Raw genomic sequence first — 21,958 nt, 5'->3', positions numbered from 1 at the left:
CAATTCAATGTCTCGGGTTCAGGATGGGTGTAATTGGCACCTCCTAGTTTGGAATGTATCCTTTTGTCCTTAACAGACAGTAAGACAGTTTGAATATACAGGGCCATGTCATTTGACCTTCAGTAGCCATTTATAACACATTGTCCAGATTGTTTTAAAGGAAAAGTCAATTTTTATAACTCTTCAGTTTGGGTTCTGTATTTTCAGCTGCTGCACTTCATGTGAGCGTTGACAGTTGTCTTCTTTAATATGCAAATATCCATGTTCTGTGTGTTATTTTCCGGATAATGCGTGTTATAAAAATGTTTGTGGTATCTAAAAAAAATTTGCTTTTTTTTGCAGTGGATTACAACAATCAATAATATTTCCAAACGTATCTACCTCAGCGAGAACCCAGAAGTAAGATTGCATGTTACTGTGACCGATAATTTCCTATTTGCATGAATTAAATGAAAGAATCAGTAAGTTCCAGTAAACACTGATCTCAAAGTATCCCTTAAGCTGTTAAATTCCACAAAGCTACAGGATCTCTTTTTCCAATTATTTATGTGAAATTACTTTTGGTAATTCAAATCTGTAATTCCAATACAGCTATTCCATTACCTCTGGAAGCTTCCATTCTTACTAAGAAATGGTTCTTCATTGGGAAATTACCATTTTAACAAATGCATTGCTATATAAAATTCAAAGGAACAGAATGCCATGATCCTTAGAATTCATATGGAGATGAGTTTTAAAAAAAAACTTGAAGTGTGCCTAAAACTGTATTATGGGGAACTCTAGCATAATGACAAAAACAATGAGGTAACATTCTTCATCAGTGAACATCAGAAATAGAGAGGCAAATGATATAACTGTTGAGCTTATAAAATGGATTTTACCCACCATTGTAATCTGGCAAGTGGGTCACTAATCAGAGGTTTAGATTTAAAATAATTAGCACAAAATCTACATAAGAGAGGAGAAGAAATGTTTTTGCCCAGAGTGTTGTTGGGATCTGGAATGCTCTACCTGAAAAGATGGTGGAAGCTGATTCCATAAATAATTCAAAAAGGGAGTTTGACAGGAGGAATTTACAGGGAAAGGACAAAAATTGGGGCTGTAAGCACGACTGCTTTTCCAAAGAGCCAGCACTGGCATGAGGGACCGAATGGCCTCCTTCTGCACTCTAAGTTTCTATGATTCCATTCCAGTTTTTTTTCCTTTCTGTTATTCAGCCTGGAAAAAGTTACCAATTTATTCACTTGTTCTGCCCCGCTCCTCTCCTACCACTCAGCAGCTGGCCATTCTTTATCCGAGAGGCAGGATAGCCACCCCCTCATCAGCAATGTTCCCTCTAAGCTGTGCGGCTGGCCGACAATCCACAACATACCGTGCAGTGAACCAAACAGGTTGCACACAACCAAAGTTACTTGTAACATTTGTGCAAGTGCAGCCACGTGATGATCTTAAAGGGACCGCACAATGCAACAAACAGGCTGCGCACAATGAAGAAAAATTAGAAGGAACATGGCTCATCAGAGATCCCCATTTGAGGGTCTTATAGCAGATGGCATAAATATGAATCGGGAGTTATATGCCTGAATTATTAGCCAGACCTTTACCAGGCCATTTAGAATGAGTTTGGAGGTGGGGAGGACAATAAAATGAGAGCAGGAGCACGTTTTGGCTGGAAATCTGATGTCTTGATGTTAGTTCCGGATTTTACCCATGGCAGGAACCATGGAGGGCAGATTTCTGGCATTGAGGCAGCAAGACACCATTAAGGTAGTTGAAAGGCCAATTAACTGCAATTTTACGGCACATTTGTATTTCTCATTTTACCAATGACGCATGGAGACCATTGGTCTTTGGAGCCCCACCTGGTTAAACGAGGTGGCAAGGCAGTGGGAACTAAGTGGTGGCTCTCAGGAAACCATTGGGGAAGCCAGTGCGTGGTGGCAGGAAGGGTGGTGCACAGAGGGAGCTGCCAATGTCGACAGAAGGGGGAGAAGGTGCCTGGACTGTGGGAGCATGTTGCTAGGGTCAGATAGGGGCAGTAGCACTTAGTCTGAGGATAGGTCTCAGGGACAGGTTTTGGGCAGTCGGGGGGGGCAGGCCCAGGAATAAGAAAGAGGCTACCTGCCATGGGCCTCATCCACCCAGGCCTTGGCACCCCTGTTGAGGAGGAGGGGCAGCTCAGAGGGAAGGAGGTCCAGGCAATAGTGGGGGCGCATCAGCAACCTCAGGACCAGCAAGAGGGCCAACCTCGGGGGCACAGTGCAGAAGGGTGCAGAGGAACACACCAGCACGCGCAGAAGAGGCTATCCCCAGGTGCAGTATGTCACCAATTGCTCGCAGGTGGCCATCAAGGCTCCCACGGTCCAGCCAGTGACCTTCATCAACAGGAAGTACTCCCATTCCATCTGTGTCCAACTGATCTCTGACCACGGAAAGCAGATCCTTCAGGTGTGTGCACGGTTCCCGGAAAGCTACCAAGACGCCTACATACTGCAGCAGTCCCAGGTGCCTCAGCTTTCCGGGCCCCCACATGCCTTCGGGGTTGGATACTTGGAGACCAGGACTACCCACTAAAGATAAAAGCAAAATACTGACCTTTTTCATTTGTTTCGTGGGATGTGGCTGTCGCTGGCCAAGCCAGCATTTATTACCCATCCCTAATTGCCCGTGAGAAGGCGGTGGTGAGCTCCCTTCTTGAACCGCTGCATTCCTTGTGGGATCGGTACACCCACAAGTGCTATTAGGAAGGGAGTTCCAGGATTTTGACACAGCGACAGTAAAGGAATGGTGATATAGTTCCAAGTCAGGATGGTGTGTGGCTTGGAGGAGAACTTGCAGGTTGTGGTGTTCCCATACATCTGCTGCCCTTGCCCTTCTAGGTGGTAGAGGTCGCAGGTTCGCCATTATTGGCGATCGTAATGCCATTGAATGTCAAGGGGAGATGGTTAGATTCTCTCTTGGAGATGGTCATTGCCTGGCACTTGTGTGGCACGAATGTTACTTGCCACTTCCCAGCCCAAGCCTGGATATTGTCCAGGTCTTGTTGCATTTCTACACGGACTGCTTCAGTATCTGAGGAGTCACGAATGATGCTGTCATCAGCGAACATCCCCACTTTTGACCTTATGATTGAAGGAAGGTCATTGATGAAGTAGCTGAAGATGGTTGGACCTAGGACACTACCCTGAGGAACTCCTGCAATGATGTCCTGGAGCTGAGATGATTGACCTCCAACAACCACAACCATCTTCCTTTGCGTTAGGTACGATTCCAACCAGCGGACAGTTTTCCCCGATTCCCATTGACTCCAGTTTTGCCAGGGCTCCTTGATGCCATGCTCTGTCAAACTCACTTCACCTCTTGAGTTCAGCTCTTTTGTCCATGTTTGAACCAAGGCTGTAATGAGCTGAGTGGCCCTGGCGGAACCCAAACTGAGCATCACCGAGCAGGTTATTGCTAAGGAAGTGCCACTTGATAGCACTGTCAATGATACCTTCCATCTCTTTATTTATGATCGAGAGTAGACTGATGGGGCGGTAATTGGCCGGGTTGGACTTGTCCTGCTTTTTGTATACAGGACATATCTGGGCAATTTTCCATATTGCCTTGTAGATGCCAATGTTGTAGCTGTACTGGAGGACGTTGGCTAGGGGCGCAGCAAGTTCTGGAGCATGAACGCATACCTACCAACATGAGAGTATCTGCTCTGGTGGAAGGTGCGGGGGAATGATGTGATGCTGCACTCTCTGAGGATCCCTCTTGCTCCTCAGAGGTGGTCGACTGGCCCCCAGTCTCTCAAGCCCTTTGTGCCTTGGCTTAACCCTGACCTGCATGAGAGAACATAAATATTTAAGGGTTCAGGGCTTCCCATTTCTGCATCCCAACTGTGCTTGCTGTGGCACTCCATGTGTCCAGCAGTGGTCATATGAGCACTGTGCCTTGTGTGTGCCAGATGCACCCTTTTGCACCTGTGCTTATTCTTTCACCCTCGCGGGCTGGCACTCCTGTCTTGCCATCAGCTATCGCACAAGCACCCTGGTGTCCTGCAACTCCAAGGCCTCTGCCTACATGGTGGTCAGGATGTGGCGGTACGCCGCCCCTCCGCTCATCTTGCCCTTTTTTTGTTGTGTGCGGTCTTCTCCTGCAAGCACAAGAAGCAGGACTGTTAGTTTCCCCATGGAGACAAGCACGACATCTATGCTGGTACGGGCACAGTGGACCATGATGGGGGGGCACAAATGCCACTCTCGAGGGACCTTGTCGAGGTCAGCAAAGACAGACAGGCGCCTCTCACTGAGAAGCAGCCATGCCTCTGGCAGGATATGCTGCTGCCCAACCCCATTGCCACCGATCAGGTGGTCACTTCCTCTCCACCGAGTGCACCTTCTTGCTTTGCAAGCATGCAAATCCCAAAGGGAAAGGTGGTATGGAGTACTCACCTTGGCAGACCAGATAAGGTCATTGATGCACTTGAGGTGTTGTATCCAGATTCGGAGGGGGGAGTGGCGGGGTGGGGGGGGTAACTTCCCCCAGACATTCTCTGCAATCTCCGTCTAGGCTTGCTTGGTCAGTTGGAATCCTCTCCTACTCCCATACCTGGCCCTTGAAGCCAGGAGGAGAACCTGCAGGGAGGCATCGCTGAACCGTGGGGCCATCCGGGGTTTTCCATCTGACATTCTTGCTGCTGCCTTCCAGTGAGCTCCTTGGTTGATTGGATGCAGCAGTCAGGGAGCAGGAGGATGGTCGTGGATGCAGCAGTCAGGGAGCAGGAGGATGGTCGAGGCTGCAGTCAGGGAGCAGGAGGATGGTCGAGGCTGCAGTCAGGGAGCAGGAGGATGGTCGAGGCTGCAGTCAGGGAGCAGGAGGATGGTCGAGGCTGCAGTCAGGGAGCAGGAGGATGGTCGAGGCTGCAGTCAGGGAGCAGGAGGATGGTCGAGGCTGCAGTCAGGGAGCAGGAGGATGGTCGAGGCTGCAGTCAGGGAGCAGGAGGATGGTCGAGGCTGCAGTCAGGGAGCAGGAGGATGGTCGAGGCTGCAGTCAGGGAGCAGGAGGATGGTCGAGGCTGCAGTCAGGGAGCAGGAGGATGGTCGAGGCTGCAGTCAGGGAGCAGGAGGATGGTCGAGGCTGCAGTCAGGGAGCAGGAGGATGGTCGAGGCTGCAGTCAGGGAGCAGGAGGATGGTCGAGGCTGCAGTCAGGGAGCAGGAGGATGGTCGAGGCTGCAGTCAGGGAGCAGGAGGATGGTCGAGGCTGCAGTCAGGGAGCAGGAGGATGGTCGAGGCTGCAGTCAGGGAGCAGGAGGATGGTCGAGGCTGCAGTCAGTGAGCAGGAGGATGTTCGAGGCTGCAGTCAGTGAGCAGGAGGATGGTCGAGGCTGCAGTCAGGGAGCAGCAGCGGCAAGATGGTCGAGGCTGCAGTCAGGGAGCAGCAATGGCAAGATGGTCGAGGCTGCAGTCAGGGAGCGGCAGGATGGTCGAGGCTGCAGTCAGGGAGCAGGAGGATGGTCGAGGCTGCAGTCAGGGAGCAGCAATGGCAAGATGGTCGAGGCAGCAGTCAGGGAGCAGCAATGGCAGGATGGTCGAGGCTGCAGTCAGTGAGCAGGAGGATGGTCGAGGCTGCAGTCAGGGAGCAGCAGCGGCAAGATGGTCGAGGCTGCAGTCAGGGAGCAGCAGCGGCAAGATGGTCGAGGCTGCAGTCAGGGAGCAGCAGCGGCAAGATGGTCGAGGCTGCAGTCAGGGAGCGGCAGGATGGTCGAGGCTGCAGTCAGGGAGCAGGAGGATGGTCGAGGCTGCAGTCAGGGAGCAGCAATGGCAAGATGGTCGAGGCAGCAGTCAGGGAGCAGCAATGGCAGGATGGTCGAGGCTGCAGTCAGTGAGCAGGAGGATGGTCGAGGCTGCAGTCAGGGAGCAGCAGCGGCAAGATGGTCGAGGCTGCAGTCAGGGAGCAGCAGCGGCAAGATGGTCGAGGCTGCAGTCAGGGAGCAGCAGCGGCAAGATGGTCGAGGCTGCAGTCAGGGAGCAGCAGCGGCAAGATGGTCGAGGCTGCAGTCAGGGAGCAGCAGCAGCAAGATGGTCGAGGCTGCAGTCAGGGAGCAGCAGCGGCAAGATGGTCGAGGCTGCAGTCAGGGAGCGGCAGGATGGTCGAGGCTGCAGTCAGGGAGCGGCAGGATGGTCGAGGCTGCAGTCAGGGAGCAGGAGGATGGTCGAGGCAGCAGTCAGGGAGCAGCAATGGCAAGATGGTCGAGGCTGCAGTCAGGGAGCAGTGCCAGCAGGATGATCGAGGTTGCAGTCAGGGAGCATCGCCAGCAGGATGGTCGAGGCAGCAGTGAAGGAGAAGGACTCCTTTGTTGAGACAGCAGTGAATGCGGGGCAGGCAGCCATTTAAATATGACGCCAGCACCTGCTGCGGCACTGACACTGACCTTGCCGCCTGACTTTCCGCCTCATGCCCTGGATTGGACTGCCCCCGTGCTGCATTACTTAATTGGCTGTCTACCCGCCGTGAGATCTCTTCTGATGCCACCACCTTGACCTTCAAACTTACCGCAAAATTAAGCCCACTGTTTCCTTTCCTTACACAAGGGTGCTAAGGCCAGTTGTAGTACTTTGCCACTGGCCTTTCTGAGATGAGCTAACAATTTGTTCTAGAGATTAAACCTCAAAGCTTCCTGGTCAATGTGGCTCAGCACCCTACCAGTTTATTCATTTATCTAATGAGCCACGAGGTTTTAGGGAGGTGAGGTATGTCTTTTATTTACAATTACAGTTTTGTATCTTATTGTTTTGCAAACAATCAGAACTTGAATGAGTTACACTGTGATTTTGTAGTTGGTAAAAACACATTGCACCAAGCAGAGAGGGCTCTGCATCGCATCCAGCTTGTGATATAGCTGATATTGGGAATGCTCCGTGTTGCTAATTGTAGCTAAACATAAAAAGTATTTCATTTCAGAGCACTAATATGTCACCTTGATGAGCACGAAAATGATTTTAAAAAAGCAGAAATCCAAACTATTCTGGGAGTATTTTGCATCAACTGTTTGAAAGGATCTTTCCCAATGTGAAAACCATATAAAGTAAATAGTTATATACCTGCTAGCAATAGATCTGTGTCCAAGCAAGGATATTATTAGTGTCAGTTGACCTTTAATAGAGAATTGCAGGAAAGCCAAGTTTTGCTAAATGTATTTAGGGTGGCACAGTGGCGCAGTGGTTAGCACCGCAGCCTCACAGCTCCAGCGACCTGGGTTCGATTCCGGGTACTGCCTGTGTGGAGTTTGCAAGTTCTCCCTGTGTCTGCGTGGGTTTTCTCCGGGTGCTCCGGTTTCCTCCCACAAGCCAAAAGACTTGCAGGTTGATAGGTAAATTGGCCATTATAAATTGTCACTAGTATAGGTAGGTGGTAGGGAAATATAGGAACAGGTGGGGATGTTTGGTCGGAATATGGGATTCGTGTAGGATTAGTATAAATGGGTGGTTGATGTTCGGCACAGACTCGGTGGGCTGAAGGGCCTGTTTCAGTGCTGTATCTCTAATCTAATCTAATCTAAAGCACCAAAAATATTAAGGAAAAGGAGCCATTTGATATGGATGTGATGCAGTATTTTACATTTGATTAGGTTTGCTTCTATCCTATACTGCAAAATGATTGTTGCATCATTCCACAAAAATGGTATATCTTTAGTCCTTTTGGGACAAATAACCTCTGGCTAAAAAATACAAATTAAATGAGTTCACCAGAGTGCTGATATTCCCTAGGTACTGATTATATAATGAAGCGTTTCAATAATCAGTGGAGTAATTAATTGACAAGGTAGCACAGTTATAGTCCTATAGATTGGATAATTTGCTATGTGCATTAAACAAATAAAATTGTACCAAACAGTATAGGAATGTTGACTACAGCTGAGTGACGCAGCAGTCATGTGTTGATCCAGTGACCACAGAAATGGCTGAAAGCAAATTCTGAAGTATTCAGCTGAAAGCATCATTTTACACTTGATCATAACCTGAGGTTTGTAGTTGACTGTATAATGTGAAATTTGCAGTGAAAATTATACCTTTGTCACTGAATACTTTTAAAAGCAGATAGTCTTTTTTTCTCTTTGTTCTGTTATTGGCAGGCAGCAGTTATTCTGTTGCCTATTGGCATCACTCACCATTGTCCACTGTTACCAGTGAGATTACAGTTATGGAAACTTGCAGCATTCAAGGATAAAAGAATAAGTTATTCTTTGTTCTTATTACAGGAATTGGCTGCTCGAGTAAACCAGTCTGCTCTGGAGGCTGTTACACCCTCCCCTTCATTTCAACAAAGGCATGAAAGCTTAAGGCCTACAGTGTAAGCAGAAATTAAACCTCTTCAGAATCTAGTTCCAGAATGAAAAATTTATTACTGCATTCTATTGGGAAAAAATAATCACACACATAACTGTCTTTTATTCTGGAACATCTAAGCGATGTTTTAATTGATATAAATAAACATATTGATCTGAATTTTGTAGTAGTAATGACAGTGAAACTGTCAGCGTTCGCCATCATCACTCCTCTGAAACTGACATCAATTTCTGGAGTCCGCACGTGCACAATTAAACATGGAAATCCAGAAGTTGCTGTCAGTAATTCTACATTTCTCTATAGGATGCACAGTTGAAATCCCCGCAGAAGGTAATGAATTACAAATCACTGAATTGATGAGAACTTCCCTTTTTACACTGTAATATCGCTGTTAAAAACTCCCTAAAAAGTTCTACCTTGTGTGCCTCTGTTTTTAATGGTGGACTAAGTCATAACTACTGCTGAAGAACTTCTCTGGCTTTGGAAAACAAATTTTATATTTGTGAAATGTCAAATTTTTCTGTTCTGATTCAGAAATTCTAAGCATTTTAGTATTCTTTGAGTTTATATTTCAGCTTCTAATGTGTATATATCAATCATTCATTTCACTTTCTATAAAATTTAATGAAAAGTGAAGGGGTTCAGTGCATTTTACTTCCTCGTTTGCTGTCTGAGAATACTTTGTGAATGGCTGCTTATGCTGCTTGATGACATCACTGTTGCTGGCCATCTGGGGATTGCCTTGATTTGGCACCAGATTCCAATTAACATTGGGAAAGGGAAAATCCATGCCACTGAGATTGATCGATCTTGTAGGCAGCTTCAACCAGCAATGAGGTAGTAGCACTAAAATAATCTTTTCCAAGCCACCAGGTTCACGAAATTCAAACAAACAAATTATTGAAGTGGCAAGTAGAGAGTTGTCAGGACATGGCATGGCATGCCATGCCAGAATAGTGGTGAAAGTAGAATCTATGATAGCTTTCAAAAAGGGAAGTGGATAAATATTTAAAGGTGGGGAGAAGTGGCAAGGGAAAGGAACTAAGTGAAGAGCAAAGCCAGCAGAGGGGTGATGGACCCAATAGTCGTATTCTGTGCTGTAAAAAAAAAATCTACAATTCTGTTACTAGAGGCTCATTTGCAGCCTCGCTACAATGTTACAGCTGAGGCCAGGTAACAAATGTGGACACGAATCTGCATTGAACCATGCCATCTCTAAATTTCATCTACTGTTTAGTTTAGTTTAGAGATACAGCACTGAAACAGGCCCTTCGGCCCACCGAGTCTGTGCCGACCATCAACCACCCATTTATACTAATCCTACACGAATCCGATATTCCAATAACATCCCCACCGGTCCCTATATATTTCCCTACCACCTACCTATACTAGGGGCAATTTATAATGGCCAATTAACCTATCAACCTGCAAGTCTTTGGCATGTGGGAGGAAACCGGAGCACCCGGAGGAAACCCACGCAGACACAGGGAGAACTTGCAAACTCCGCACAGGCAGTACCCAGAATCGAACCCGGGTCCCTGGAGCTGTGAGGCTTCGGTGCTAACCACTGCGCCACTGTGCCTCCCAATGAGGAAGAGGAGGGAGGTCTTCTTCCTGGAGGGTGGCAGGGAGAGGTCACCTTGTCATGCAGAAGGAGCACCTCTCTGTTCAGCATCATCTCTCTCTGCCTCGAATTCCACCTCCTCTCTTACCTCCTGCTCCTCCCCTGATGAGCCGTTTCCTTCCAGGACCTCATTATCCTCAAGGTCCACATTTCTCTGGAGGGCCATGTTTTGGGGAACGCAGCAGACCACCACTGTGTTGTGTCTTAGGGACTATTTTTTAAATGGAAAATGTAACAAACAAAATGTATATTGATTTCTAGCGACCTGGGGGAAAATTTCAAATTTTTTTGTACCAACTTTCATCAACAGCCACAGCAGACCTCATCCCTCTCGGACAAACAGTTCCAGCTCCCTTGGATCAGAATCTGCTGCCCTTTCTGCAGTGTCACTGGATTCAATAGTTGCCCCAGACACACCCATTCAGTTTGACATAATTTCTTCTGTCAGTGAAGACTTGTCTAACCAAGCAAAGACTTCAGGACAAGGTACCAGGTAACAGAAACATGCAGATAAAAGCAAAATACTGCAGATGCTGGAAATCTGAAATAAAAACAAAGTCCTGGAAATACTCAGCAGGTCTGGCAGCATCTGTGGAGAGAGAAGCAGAGTTAATGGGAACGTTAACTCTGCTGCTCTCTCCAAAGATGCTGCCAGACCTGCTCTATATTTCCAGCACTTTCTGGTTTTATTATATGAAAAACATGTAGGATGTTCAGTGGACATTTGATCAATAGTAACAGCATATAAGCCTGCTAATTAGGCTGAAAGCTTTTCTTATCTATTTATTGTAGAAATATGATCAGTTGATAAAGGGGAACCGGTAAATGTAGTGTATTTGGATTTCCAGAAGGCATTCGATAAGGTGCCACATAAAAGATTATTGCACAAGATAGGAGCTCACGGTATTGGGGGTAATGTATTAGCCTGGATTGCGGATTGGTTAACTCACAGAAGACAGAGAGTTGGGATTAATGGGTCTTTTTCAGGTTGGAAAGACGTATCTAGTGGAGTGCCACAAGGATCAGTCCTACGGCCTCAAATATTTACTATCTATATTAATGACTTGGAGGAGGGTGCAGAGTGTAATGTATCCAGATTTGCTGACGATACAAAAATAGGTGGGAGGGCATGTTGTGATGAGGACATAAGGAATCTGCAAGGGGATACAGATAGATTGAGTGAATGTGCAAAAATTTGGCAGATGGAGGAAATGTAGGAAAGTGTGAGGTCATGCACTTTGGTAGGAAGAATCAAAAGGCAGACTATTATTTAAATAGAGAGAGACTCCAAAAAAGTGCAGCATAGAGGGATCTTGGTGTTCTTGTGCATGAAACACAAAAAGTTAGCATGCAGGTGCAGCAATTAATTAAGAAGGTTAATTGAATTTTGGCCTTTATTGCTAGGGGGTTGGAGTTTAAAAATAGGGAAGTCTTACAACTGTACAGGGTGTTGGTGAGGCCGCATCTGGAGTACTGTGTACAGTTTTGGTCCCTGTATTTAAGAAAAGATATACTGGCATTGGGGACGGTTCAAAAGAGATTCGCTAAGCTGATTCCTGGGATGAAGGGGTTGACTTATCAAGAACAGCTAAACAGGTTAGGCCTTTATCCATTAGAGTTTAGAAGAATGAGGGGTGATCTTATTGAAACATACAAGATTCTGAGGGGGCTTGACAGGGTAGATGTTGAGAAGATGTTTCCACTAATGGGGGAATCTTGAACTCGGGGACATAGTTACAGAATAAGGGGACACTCATTTTAAAATTGAGATGCAAAGGAATTTCTTCTCTGTGGGTAGTGTATGTCTGGAATTCTCTACCCCAGAGAGTTGTGGAGGCTAGATCACTGAAAGTATTTAAAGAGGAGGTAGATAGATTTCTGAAATGTCGGGGAGTTGAGGGCTATGAGAAGCTGGCACGAAAGAGGAGATGAGGTCTGGGGCAGATCAGCCATGATCTTAATGAATTGGGGGGGGGGGGGAAGGTTTGAGGGGCCGAATGGCCTACTCCTGATCCTATTTCTTATGTTGTTCAGGATGTCTCAACTACTGCATTGGACTAAGAGCCTACTGAAATAACTGTATTTTTGACACATGGTACAAAATAAGCTTTTCACAATGGATTCTTTATGCTTCCTATATTGAGAAATTCCATTCTATTGTTAGATTTGAAATGTTTCGCTTCTAGTTCAGCTTCTTCATGCAATGCATAGCTCAGCTGAACAGATAACAGGGGTCCCAAGGTTTGATCCTCAATCTGAGCTCAGTTAGGTAATCTTAACAGAGGCAGTGACAAGAACACTACAATTGACCTGAGAATCCCTGAGTTTGGGAAAAGGGGTAAAACATCAGAGAGGATCCTGCTTCTGATTACTATCTAGTAATCTCAACTGAAGTGGACATGTGAATTTTGGATAAGGATAAGGTCAAGATCTGCTGTGTTGCCCTCTGCAGTCAAAAAGCCTGCAGCTATTTACTGTTTAGGCTCACAAATGAAGACTGGGGGCAATGTCCTAGAGTGATGCCCGTATAAATGTGCCTTCAGGGAAAGCAGGGAAGCGAATCCAACAGAAGAAGAATTTAAATCATTTCTTTAAAAGTAATCTAACATCTTGCCATTTGTTATTCCTCCATTAGACGAACAAATCCATTTGGAGAATCTGGGGAGTCAAAAACAGAGGAATCTGAAGGTAAGGTGCAATGTTTCTATGGCAAAAAAGGAAAAGCATGTAAGCACATCAAAATTTACTAAGGATTGTTCCCTCATTGAACTTATAGTGCTAAGCTTTAGATAAATTACAACATGTTAGGAATAGTCACCTCTCATTTGCCTGGGTCATCCTACAGATAAATAGGAATGGCCATCATTCACTCTATAAAGTTTATTTGGTTATCGGTCCTGGGAAGTCTAATTTTCTTTATTGGATCTGTAACATAGGGCTGAATTTTGTGTTGGAGGCGGGGCTCCCGGCACCGGGCCGAAAAGGCTGGGGAAAGCCCCGCCTCTGCCTTTTCGTGCCCTCCCCGGAGTGATCCTCTGGTCTTATACATCGAAGTTTCAGAGGCTGGGATCCCTATCCCTATAAATACAGGGATCCCACCTCCAAGTGCTGCCGGCCAATCAGAGGGCTGGCAGCTTAGCAATATTGACAGTGCCACTGGGAGCAGTGGCCACTGCTGGTACTGCAGAGGCCTTGGACCCAGACCCAGTGCTGGAATCCTGGATCTAAGGTTGAGTGAGGAGCCAGGAAGGAAGGCCCAAGTGGGTTGGTGGGGGGTGGGGTGCGGTGGTAGTTCGTGTAGTCCAGGGAAAGTGCTGTCCTGGGGAGTAAACTGGTTCCTGCCGGAGGTCCTTCGTGGGCCACAGATTGCCCACAGAGAAGGGACTCCACCCCCCCCCCCCCCTCAGTCTGCAGGGAAGGCACCTCATTTTACAAGGTGCCACCCAACACCCCCACGCACCCCCCCCCCCCCCCTTCCCCCCAGCCACTGGTAAGATTCCAGCGGGAGTGGGAAGAAGTCCTTAATAGACCACTTAAGGGCCTCAATTGACCTCCGGGTAGGAAGGCCATCATTGGCCTACCCCACCCCCAGGAAGATCGCTTAGCGGCCAGCCCTCCATGCCTCTGCCTCAGGGACTACATAAAATACTGGCCATAGTTTTTAACACTGTGTTTTCCAGATCTAACATATAGTGCTAATAAGGTTACACAAAATACACACCATGAAATAAGGATTGAGAATCGTATTTAAGTATCTCTAAGGTTTACTATTGTCAAAATTATTCAGTTCATATTTAGAATATATTTGTTTAACATTATTTAGGTAGATTTAGACACATTCCAATTTGTCATGAGTTTGATTGTTACTATTGTATTTTAAACTATAACCTTTTCCAGGTTGGAAGATCCTACTGTCTTGCCATCAAAATAAAGCATGTGCTCAATTAAAATGTCACTGGTACATTTGATTGGTGTTTCTCGGAGATGCATTACAGAGCTCTGTTGACACTATTCTTATTGGGATAGTGTAGTTTGAACTCGGTACTACATTTGCCTTAGATTACAGTTGCTGACCTAACCTAACTTGATACTGGTCACTGATTCTAATTCCTTTAGTATTACCCTTCGTGACTCCATGAATGCATGAAGAAAACAAAAAGTGAACAATACCAGTTAAAACAGATTGATGTTTTTATTCTAATATCTATTGCAGAATCTATTCTTCATCAGTTGTTTATTGTGAGATTCCTTGGTTCAATGGAAGTAAAAGCAAATGAAACCTCAGATGTTATTTGTGAGACAATGCGTCAGATCCTTGCTGCCCGTGCTATACATAACATCTTTCGGATGACTGAATCACATTTACTAGTGACCTGTGACTGTTTGAAGTAAGTTCTTTTTTGCTGGTTCTCAGAATTGTTTTCCTGTCTTTGACCAATTAAAGTATGTATGTAGCTGATTATAAAATAAAAGCAAGAAATGCTGGAACCACTCAGCAGGTCTGGCAGCATCTGTGGAAAGAGAAGCAGAGTTAATGTTTCGGGTCAGTGACCCTTCTTTGGAACTTCGGTCATTGACCCGAAACGTTAACTCTGCTTCTCTTTCCACAGATGCTGCCAGACCTGCTGAGTGGTTCCAGCATTTCTTGTTTTTATTTCAGATTTCCAGCATCCGCAGTATTTTGCTTTTATTGTAGCTGATTATAGTTTGCTTTACATTTTAGGTTGATTGATCCTCAGACTCAAGTCACACGCTTAAGGGTAGGTATTAAAATTATTAACTGTCATTATCAATATTTTTGGAAAAGGAGTTTCTATGAACCTGTCTCTATTTTCAAGCTTGCTCATGTCTAGTTCACTAAAAAAAAAGTTTTATATCCAAGGTATTTCTGTTTTTGCTTTTACTGTATAATGAAGTCCTATTACTCCTGCATTGCAGAACCTTCACTGAGTCTATTTTGATTGTCATGTTTTTTTGTTGCAGTTCCCTTTGCAAAATGTGGTTCTTTGTGCAACTCACAAAGAGAACAAACGTCTCTTTGGGTTTGTGCTGCATACAGGAGGAAGCAGAATAGAAGGACGACCAATCTCAGTATGCTATGTGTTTGAATCAAACAATGAGGGAGAAAAGGTATGAAGGAACATTCCTTATGATAGTGTTTCCTATTCTGCTGTTACAACCAGGTGAGGAGGAATCTAGGGGTACCCTCTCAGCCTTTGCTTGGTTTAACCGTAACAGGGTTTAATTTTAAAAACACTGTGTTTTTAGTTTCCCTTCAGTGAATCCTTGTTCACTGCTCCAATTGTAAGGCAAAAAAATCAGACCGGTTTCCTTAGATTTAAACAAGAAAGGTAGAAATTAATCTTAAACTCTAATCCGGTTAATGACTACGAATATGCGACGCGACCACGCTAGCATGCATACGCGATAAACACACGTGCAGATAGAGACAGAAAAAGGCAGAAGGAACAAAGGGGAGAAGTTTGAAGCAGTATCTGGTAGTTACAGTCCTTTAAGTTGAATATGGAGTCTTTTGGTTGCCGTTAAGTCTTGCAATTCATTGGGATCCAGTTCACGCTTCAACTTGTTTCGATGTAGGAGTCTTATCTCGCTTGAGGTTTACGTGTCTTCCGTGGATCCGGTGGCTTGAGGAGAAAGCGAGAGAGAGAGAGGCTTCCTTGTTCCTACAGTTTTCAAACTGCCTTCTGAAATCAAACTGTCCTGTGGCTAGTTCAAAAGACCTGGACCAGCCAGTTTGTCATGTGACCAGCTGGTTTAACCAGTCCTGGCTTTGTGGATCGCATCATCTTAGCAGGCCCTGGAATGTGTTTCTTTACCCCTTCAATGTCTGGTGATCAAAATTCATTTGGGTTAATTGGAGCAGGGAATAGTCCTTTGTCTCCACAAGCAGCAGTTCTTAGTATGCAAATGTCCTTCCAGCCCAGTGTCTGGTGATCTTCAAACAAGTCATTTCTTCACTCCAGCAACAGTTTAAAATCAATGTTCATGTGACAAAATTAATATGCCTCATTCTTGGCACGTGGGGATCTACATGACACTGCTTTAAAGCAAATCAATTTCATCAACTGGACATAAAACCAAAGTTCATTTTATAATCATATTCAATCAGATCACTGGTTCACAATTATTCGACTTATAAGTTGCATCACCATAGGATGCACCCTCTCCTTCCTGTCCTCTGTTTATGACTGTTATATGTCTCACCTAATCTGCACCATGTCTATGTAACCCTGAAATTCCTCTGCGTCCATTTAAGTATGTATTTTGACAGCCTATATTCCTCTTTTCCTGCCTCTCTTATGCCAATCTGTGCTCCCACTACCTCTTGCTTTACCCAGTCATGACATATAAATTTAATTTCACCTTTCTCAACCACTACCCCACCGTCTCTACCCTCAAGCCAACACTACTCCCCATCTTTCATTCCTATTACCGTGGTAGGAGAGATTGAATTACCCTGAGTGAATCAACAGCTATCCTCTGTGCCCCTCTCTGCATTTATGTGGTATGAGTTTCAGCCTTTTAACAGCAGTAATCACACCTGCCCTATCTTCCTCTGTCACTGACCTTCCTGCCCAACTTGCCTATTGGGAACTAACTTCACTAACTGTTGAGTTTAATCTTTCAATCAGGATCGACTGCAACCAATATGATGGGTTTGTTGAGTTTAATTAGAGTTTAAGGCAGAATATAACACACTAGTTAGACAGCAAAAACATATGACGGTGACAAATAGCGAGTACCAGTCCAGATCGGGCAAGACAGTTGGCATGTGCAAACAGCTCTTTCTTTCTTTTACTTCTTCCACTTTTCTTCTTGGTGCCCCAGGTCTTCTCAACTTCTCAAATCGCTCAGGAGTATTGGACCAGACTGTCTTTCTTGAGAGTTCTTCTCCACTGCCTAACGGCACTTCAGTCTCCCAAAGTCTCTTACTTTATACCCTTTTTTAGATGTAGACACCTGGATGGATTATTGATCAGGTCTTTTCATCCTATAAAGATTTACCTTATTTTGAAGTACTCTACAAAATGTCAAGTTTTTTGTCTAAACTATAGATTGAAAATTCATTCACCTGCCATTAGCTTTTTGAGCCTTGGCACGTACTTCTGACTTTGATCAGTCACTCTTACCGTATCTTTTTCCTTATCACATCTCAAACTGTCCTGCCTGACTAGTTCCATCCTCCCTAGATATTTTCCACCTCTGGCCTTCAAAGCTAACTTTGAGAAGTTTCATTAATTCATTATCTGTCCTATCACCATTTATTTATGTCTGAGACTGTTAGGAATATTTATTGACAAGCATTTCATAACAGCTATTCAGTTCAGTTGTTCTTAATTCCTGTCAAAACTGTTGAATCACAGAGTGATTTGCTCAAATAAATTCTTTTCTACTTCCATGCAATAATTAACTTACATTCCAGCAGTGTCCTAATTAGGAAAGATTGAAGAAAAGCCCTAAACAAAGTCATGAACAACATTCTCTCTGACTGCGCCTGTGGTGTCCTGTCTCTTCTTGACCTTTTCAATACAGTCAACTATACCATCCTCTTCCAGTGTCTCTCTTCCATTGCCCAGCTTGTTGGGACTGCCCCCAGTTGGTTCTGGTTTTACATATCTGGACAAAGCCAGAAGATTGCCAGCAATGTCTTCTGTGCTTACGCTCCATATCATCACCTCTGGAGTCTCAAATTGATCCATCCTTGGCCTCCTCTTCATCTGCAAACATGGGGCCAGCTATTGACACCAATCTCCACCTCTCTTGACCCTTCCTGTCCTGTGCTGTCAGGTTTCTTCTCCAACATCCAGTCTTTGATGACTCATAGTTTCCTTCAGCTAAACAATGGGAATACCAAAGCCATTGCCATTAGCTATCAGCATAAATTCCCTACCCTCGCCATTGATTCTGTCCCCTTTCTTGGTTGAACCAGATCTTTCACAATCCTGCTCAAACCTTGAACTAAATTTTAACTTTGGGATGTTCTCTACTTTAAAGGCACTATATAAATGTCAATTGTGGTAGTAATATTAGTACTAGATACACCACAGTTGTAAAATGTGCAAATTGATTTTTAAAATAAATTATTATTTGTTAATCAAACTGTATTCAGTAGTTGTGAATATTGTCTTTTCTTTCCAGATCAGTGATTCTGTTGGACTGGCCAAACAGATTGCTTTCCATTCAGAAATGGTAAGGCAAAGGAATTTCCATAATTACTGGACCCATTTTAAAAATGAACCTACATTAACACATAGCAAATATACAGCATGCACAAAATACAAGAAAAGGTTAATACTGCTCGAAATTAGTAAAGGAACAATGAACTATGAAACTGTGTCGCCGTTCCTTCACCGTCACTGGGTCAAAATCCTGGAACTCCCTCCCTAACAGCACTGTGGGTGTACCTACACCAGATGGACTGCAGCGGTTCAAGAAGATGGCTCACTACCACATCCTTAAGGCCAATTAGGGATGGGATTAAATGCTGGCCTTGCCAGTGACACACTCACATCCCCCCCCAAAAAACTCTAGAGTTCCAAAATTCTGAGTCCCATGATCCACCAATGGAAGTGCAGCAGGGCAGGAATTCCAACTGCCTAATGGTCTCAGTGTTGATCCTCTCAGAAATTATAGAATCAGCTCATTTAAATATTGCTGGGTCACTCCCCCAGCAAATGGTCAGATGAACTTTGGAGGTCTGGAAAATCCATGTGGAGGCATGGGTGGCAGAGGAAGCACTTTTGAGTACATAGCTGCACTATTTAAAGCTCAAATGTTCTTCAAGCAGAGCCAGCATGCAGGAAGGTGAACACAGGGCTCCGACAGGTATAAGTCAGAAGAGAACAGCAATCCTCTCAGAGAATGGCATAAATATTCTCACTGAAATTCAGAGGGATGGAATAGTGGGAATGGGTAGAAAGAGACTTCCAGCCCAGCAGCCAAGAGCATGTGGAAGGAGGTGGCATCTCCCTAACCCACAGGGTTCTGCCCCTTCTCCCCAACCCAGTATAGGAAGAAGTTCAATGACCTCACAAGATCAGAAAAGTTAATTATGACGGCAGCAAACTGTCATCCATTTATATCTTAAACTTTACATTCTACAGAGGGCAACTGGTGGCCTGCAATGGTCTATATGATTGTAGTAGAGCTGGGAGAAGCACTCATACACCTTCCTGCTCTACATTCAGATAAATATTTTTAAAAAACTTTTCTTTCTGGTGGCAGCCTACAGTGATCCCTTTACTGAACAGTCTGTCTCAGGGCAAACAAAAATTGGAGACAGCGCCTGAAATAGGCAAGGGCCTAACACCGGGTTCAGGCGCTGGCTCTGTATGCCTTTTATTTTTGCTACTACCAATATGGCAGCTGTCGCACTTCTAGCTTATAATAAGTGGGTGCTTCCTGACCACCATATTGGAGGCTTGGGGGGCACCTGAAAAAGGCAACAGTGCTGTCAAATATCTTAGCCAATAAAGTCTGGACTGCCTGCTTTAACTCGCTTGTACATTTGCAAGCTTGTTTACAGTACAATGAACACTTTTTTATTTGTTGGACTAGGATCGTCAAACCACCGGTAAACAAAAAGAACTTGACCGAGAAAAGGAAAGGCAACTGAAGGAACTTGATAAACAAAAACAGATTGAAAAGGTAAAAAGAAACTAACTCTACATGCAGTCAAATCTTCCTTATTAGTGCCTTGGCACTGATTTAGTTTGGTTGTTAATATACCTTTGGGCACCTTATTTTTACAGGTTTGAACTGACCTGCACTTTTATAGGTGGCTTCAGAACAAAGTGTTTCATGTCAATCACCCAGTTTTCATATTTTCCATTTTCAGAGTCAAACAAATTTAAAATAAAAATATGGCAGCTGATTATCAGTTTGTTATTCACAGGCATGAAATTATAACGTTAGCTACAGCATTAGATTGTGTTTAGATGTTTTCTTGTAATCAACCTGATCTAATCAGTAATAAAAACAAGAAATGCTGGAAATACTCAGCAGGTCTGGCAGTATCTGTGGAGAGAGAAGCAGAGTTAACGTTTCAGATCAGTGACCCTGCTTCAGAACTGGCAAATATTAGAAATGTGAAAGATTATAAGCAAGTAAAGTGGGGGTGGGGCAAGAGATAACAAAGGAGAAGGTGTAGATAGGACAAGGTCACAGAATAGCTGACCAGAAGGTCATGGAGCAAAGGCAAATAATATGTTAATGGTGAGTTGAAAGACAAAGCATTAGGACAGATAGGGTGTTAACGGACTGAAAATTGCACAGCAAGTACAAACATGAAAAAGAGCAGTGGGTAAGCAAACTGAACAAACTAAGATGAAATAAAATAAAATAAACACACAAAGAATATATGTAAAAAAAGAAAAAAAACTAAAAATAAAAGTAAAATGGGGGGCCCGTCATGCTCTGAAATTATTGCACTCAATGTCCAGTCCGGCAGGCTGTAGAGTGCCTAATCAGTAAATGAGATGCTGTTCCTCGAGCTTGGGTTGATGTTCACTGGAACACTGCAGCAATCCCAGGACAGAGATGTGAGCATGAGAGCAGGGGGGAGTGTTGAAATGGCAAGCAACTGGAAGCTCGGGGTCATGCTTGCGGACTGAGCGGAGGTGTTCTCCAAAGCGGTCACCCAGTCTGCGTTTGGTCTCCCCAATGTAGAGGAGACCACATTTGTGAGCAGCGAATACAGTATACTACGTTGAAAGAAATACAAGTAAATCGCGGCTTCACCTGAAAGGAGTGTTTGGGGCCTGGGATAGTGAGGAGAGAGGAGGTGAATGGGCAGGTATTGCACCTCCTGCGATTGCAGGGGAAGGTGCCATGGGAAGGGGACGAAGTGGTGGGGGTAATGGAGGAGTGAACCAGGGTGTCGTGGAGGGAACCTTCCCTTCGGAATGCTGACAGGGGAAGGGAGGGGAAGATGCGTTTGGTAGTGGCATCACGCTGGAGGTGGCGGAAATGGCAGAGGATGATCCTTTGGATATGGAGGCTGATGGGGTGGAAAGTGAGGACCAGGGGAACCCTGTCGCGGTTCTGGGAGGGAGGGGAAGGGGTGAGGGTAGAGGTGCGGGAAATGGGTCGGACACAGTTGAGGGCCCTGTCAACCACAGTGGGGGGGAATCCTCGGTTGAGAAAAAAGGAAGACATAACAGAAGCGCTGTCATGGAAGGTAGCATCATCAGAGCAGATGCATCGGAGACGGAGAAACTGGGAGAATGGAATGGAGTCCTTATAGGAGGCAGGGTGTGAAGAAGTTTTGTCGAGGTAGCTGTGGGAGCCGGTGGGCTTATAGTGGATATTAGTAGACAGCCTATCCCCGGAGATGGAGACAGAGAAGTCGAGGAAGGGAAGGGAAGTGTCGGAGATGGACCATGTAAAGGTGAGAGATGGGTGGAAATTAGAAGCAAAGTTGATAAAGTTTTCCAGTCCGGGCGGGAGCAAGGAACGGCACCAATACAGTCATCAATGTTCCGGAAAAAGAGTTGAGGGAGGGGGCCTGAGTAGGACTGCAACAAAGAATGTTCAATATATCCCACAAAAAGACAGGCATAACTATGTACCCATAGCAACACCTTTTACTGGAAGGAAGTGAGTGGAGTTCAAGGAGAAGTTGTTCAATGTGAGAACAAGTTCAGCCAGGCAGAGGAGGGTGATGGTGAATGGGGACTGGTTGGGCCTCTGTTCAAGGAAGAAGCGGAGAGCCTCAAACCGTCCTGGTGGGGGATGGAGGTGTAGAGAGATTGTACATCTATAGTGAAGAGGAGGCGGTTGGGGCCAGGAAACTGGAAATTGTCAAAATGACGTAGGGCGTCAGAACAGTCACGGATATAGGTGGGAAGAGACTGGACCAGTGGAGAAAAGATAGAGTCATGATAGGAAGAAATAAGTTCAGAGGGGCAGGAGCAGGCTGACACAATGGGCCTGCCGGGACATCTCTGTTTGTGGATTTTGGGAAGGAGGTAGAAGCGG

The 21,958-nt window shown here is 45.2% G+C and overlaps 1 protein-coding gene across 3 annotated transcripts in view; it reads left to right on the top strand.

The window, feature by feature from the left end:
• Nucleotides 1-21,958, top strand: part of appl1 (adaptor protein, phosphotyrosine interaction, PH domain and leucine zipper containing 1) — an 84,184-nt gene that overhangs the window by 56,672 nt on the left and 5,554 nt on the right. For all 3 annotated transcript variants that reach the window (XM_068051696.1, XM_068051695.1, XM_068051694.1), the window contains 9 exons: nt 343-399; nt 8,247-8,338; nt 10,269-10,451; nt 12,594-12,646; nt 14,172-14,346; nt 14,682-14,718; nt 14,942-15,088; nt 18,119-18,169; nt 19,538-19,627. In XM_068051696.1, the coding sequence (XP_067907797.1) occupies nt 343-399; nt 8,247-8,338; nt 10,269-10,451; nt 12,594-12,646; nt 14,172-14,346; nt 14,682-14,718; nt 14,942-15,088; nt 18,119-18,169; nt 19,538-19,627 (885 nt within the window). The remainder of the gene's footprint in view (nt 1-342; nt 400-8,246; nt 8,339-10,268; nt 10,452-12,593; nt 12,647-14,171; nt 14,347-14,681; nt 14,719-14,941; nt 15,089-18,118; nt 18,170-19,537; nt 19,628-21,958) is intronic.

This window comes from Heterodontus francisci, chromosome 19 (assembly GCF_036365525.1).
Source record: "Heterodontus francisci isolate sHetFra1 chromosome 19, sHetFra1.hap1, whole genome shotgun sequence".
Lineage (NCBI taxonomy): Eukaryota > Metazoa > Chordata > Chondrichthyes > Heterodontiformes > Heterodontidae > Heterodontus > Heterodontus francisci.
The sequence above is the reverse complement of the archived record's forward strand: the minus strand, read 5'-3'. Positions and strand labels throughout refer to the sequence as shown.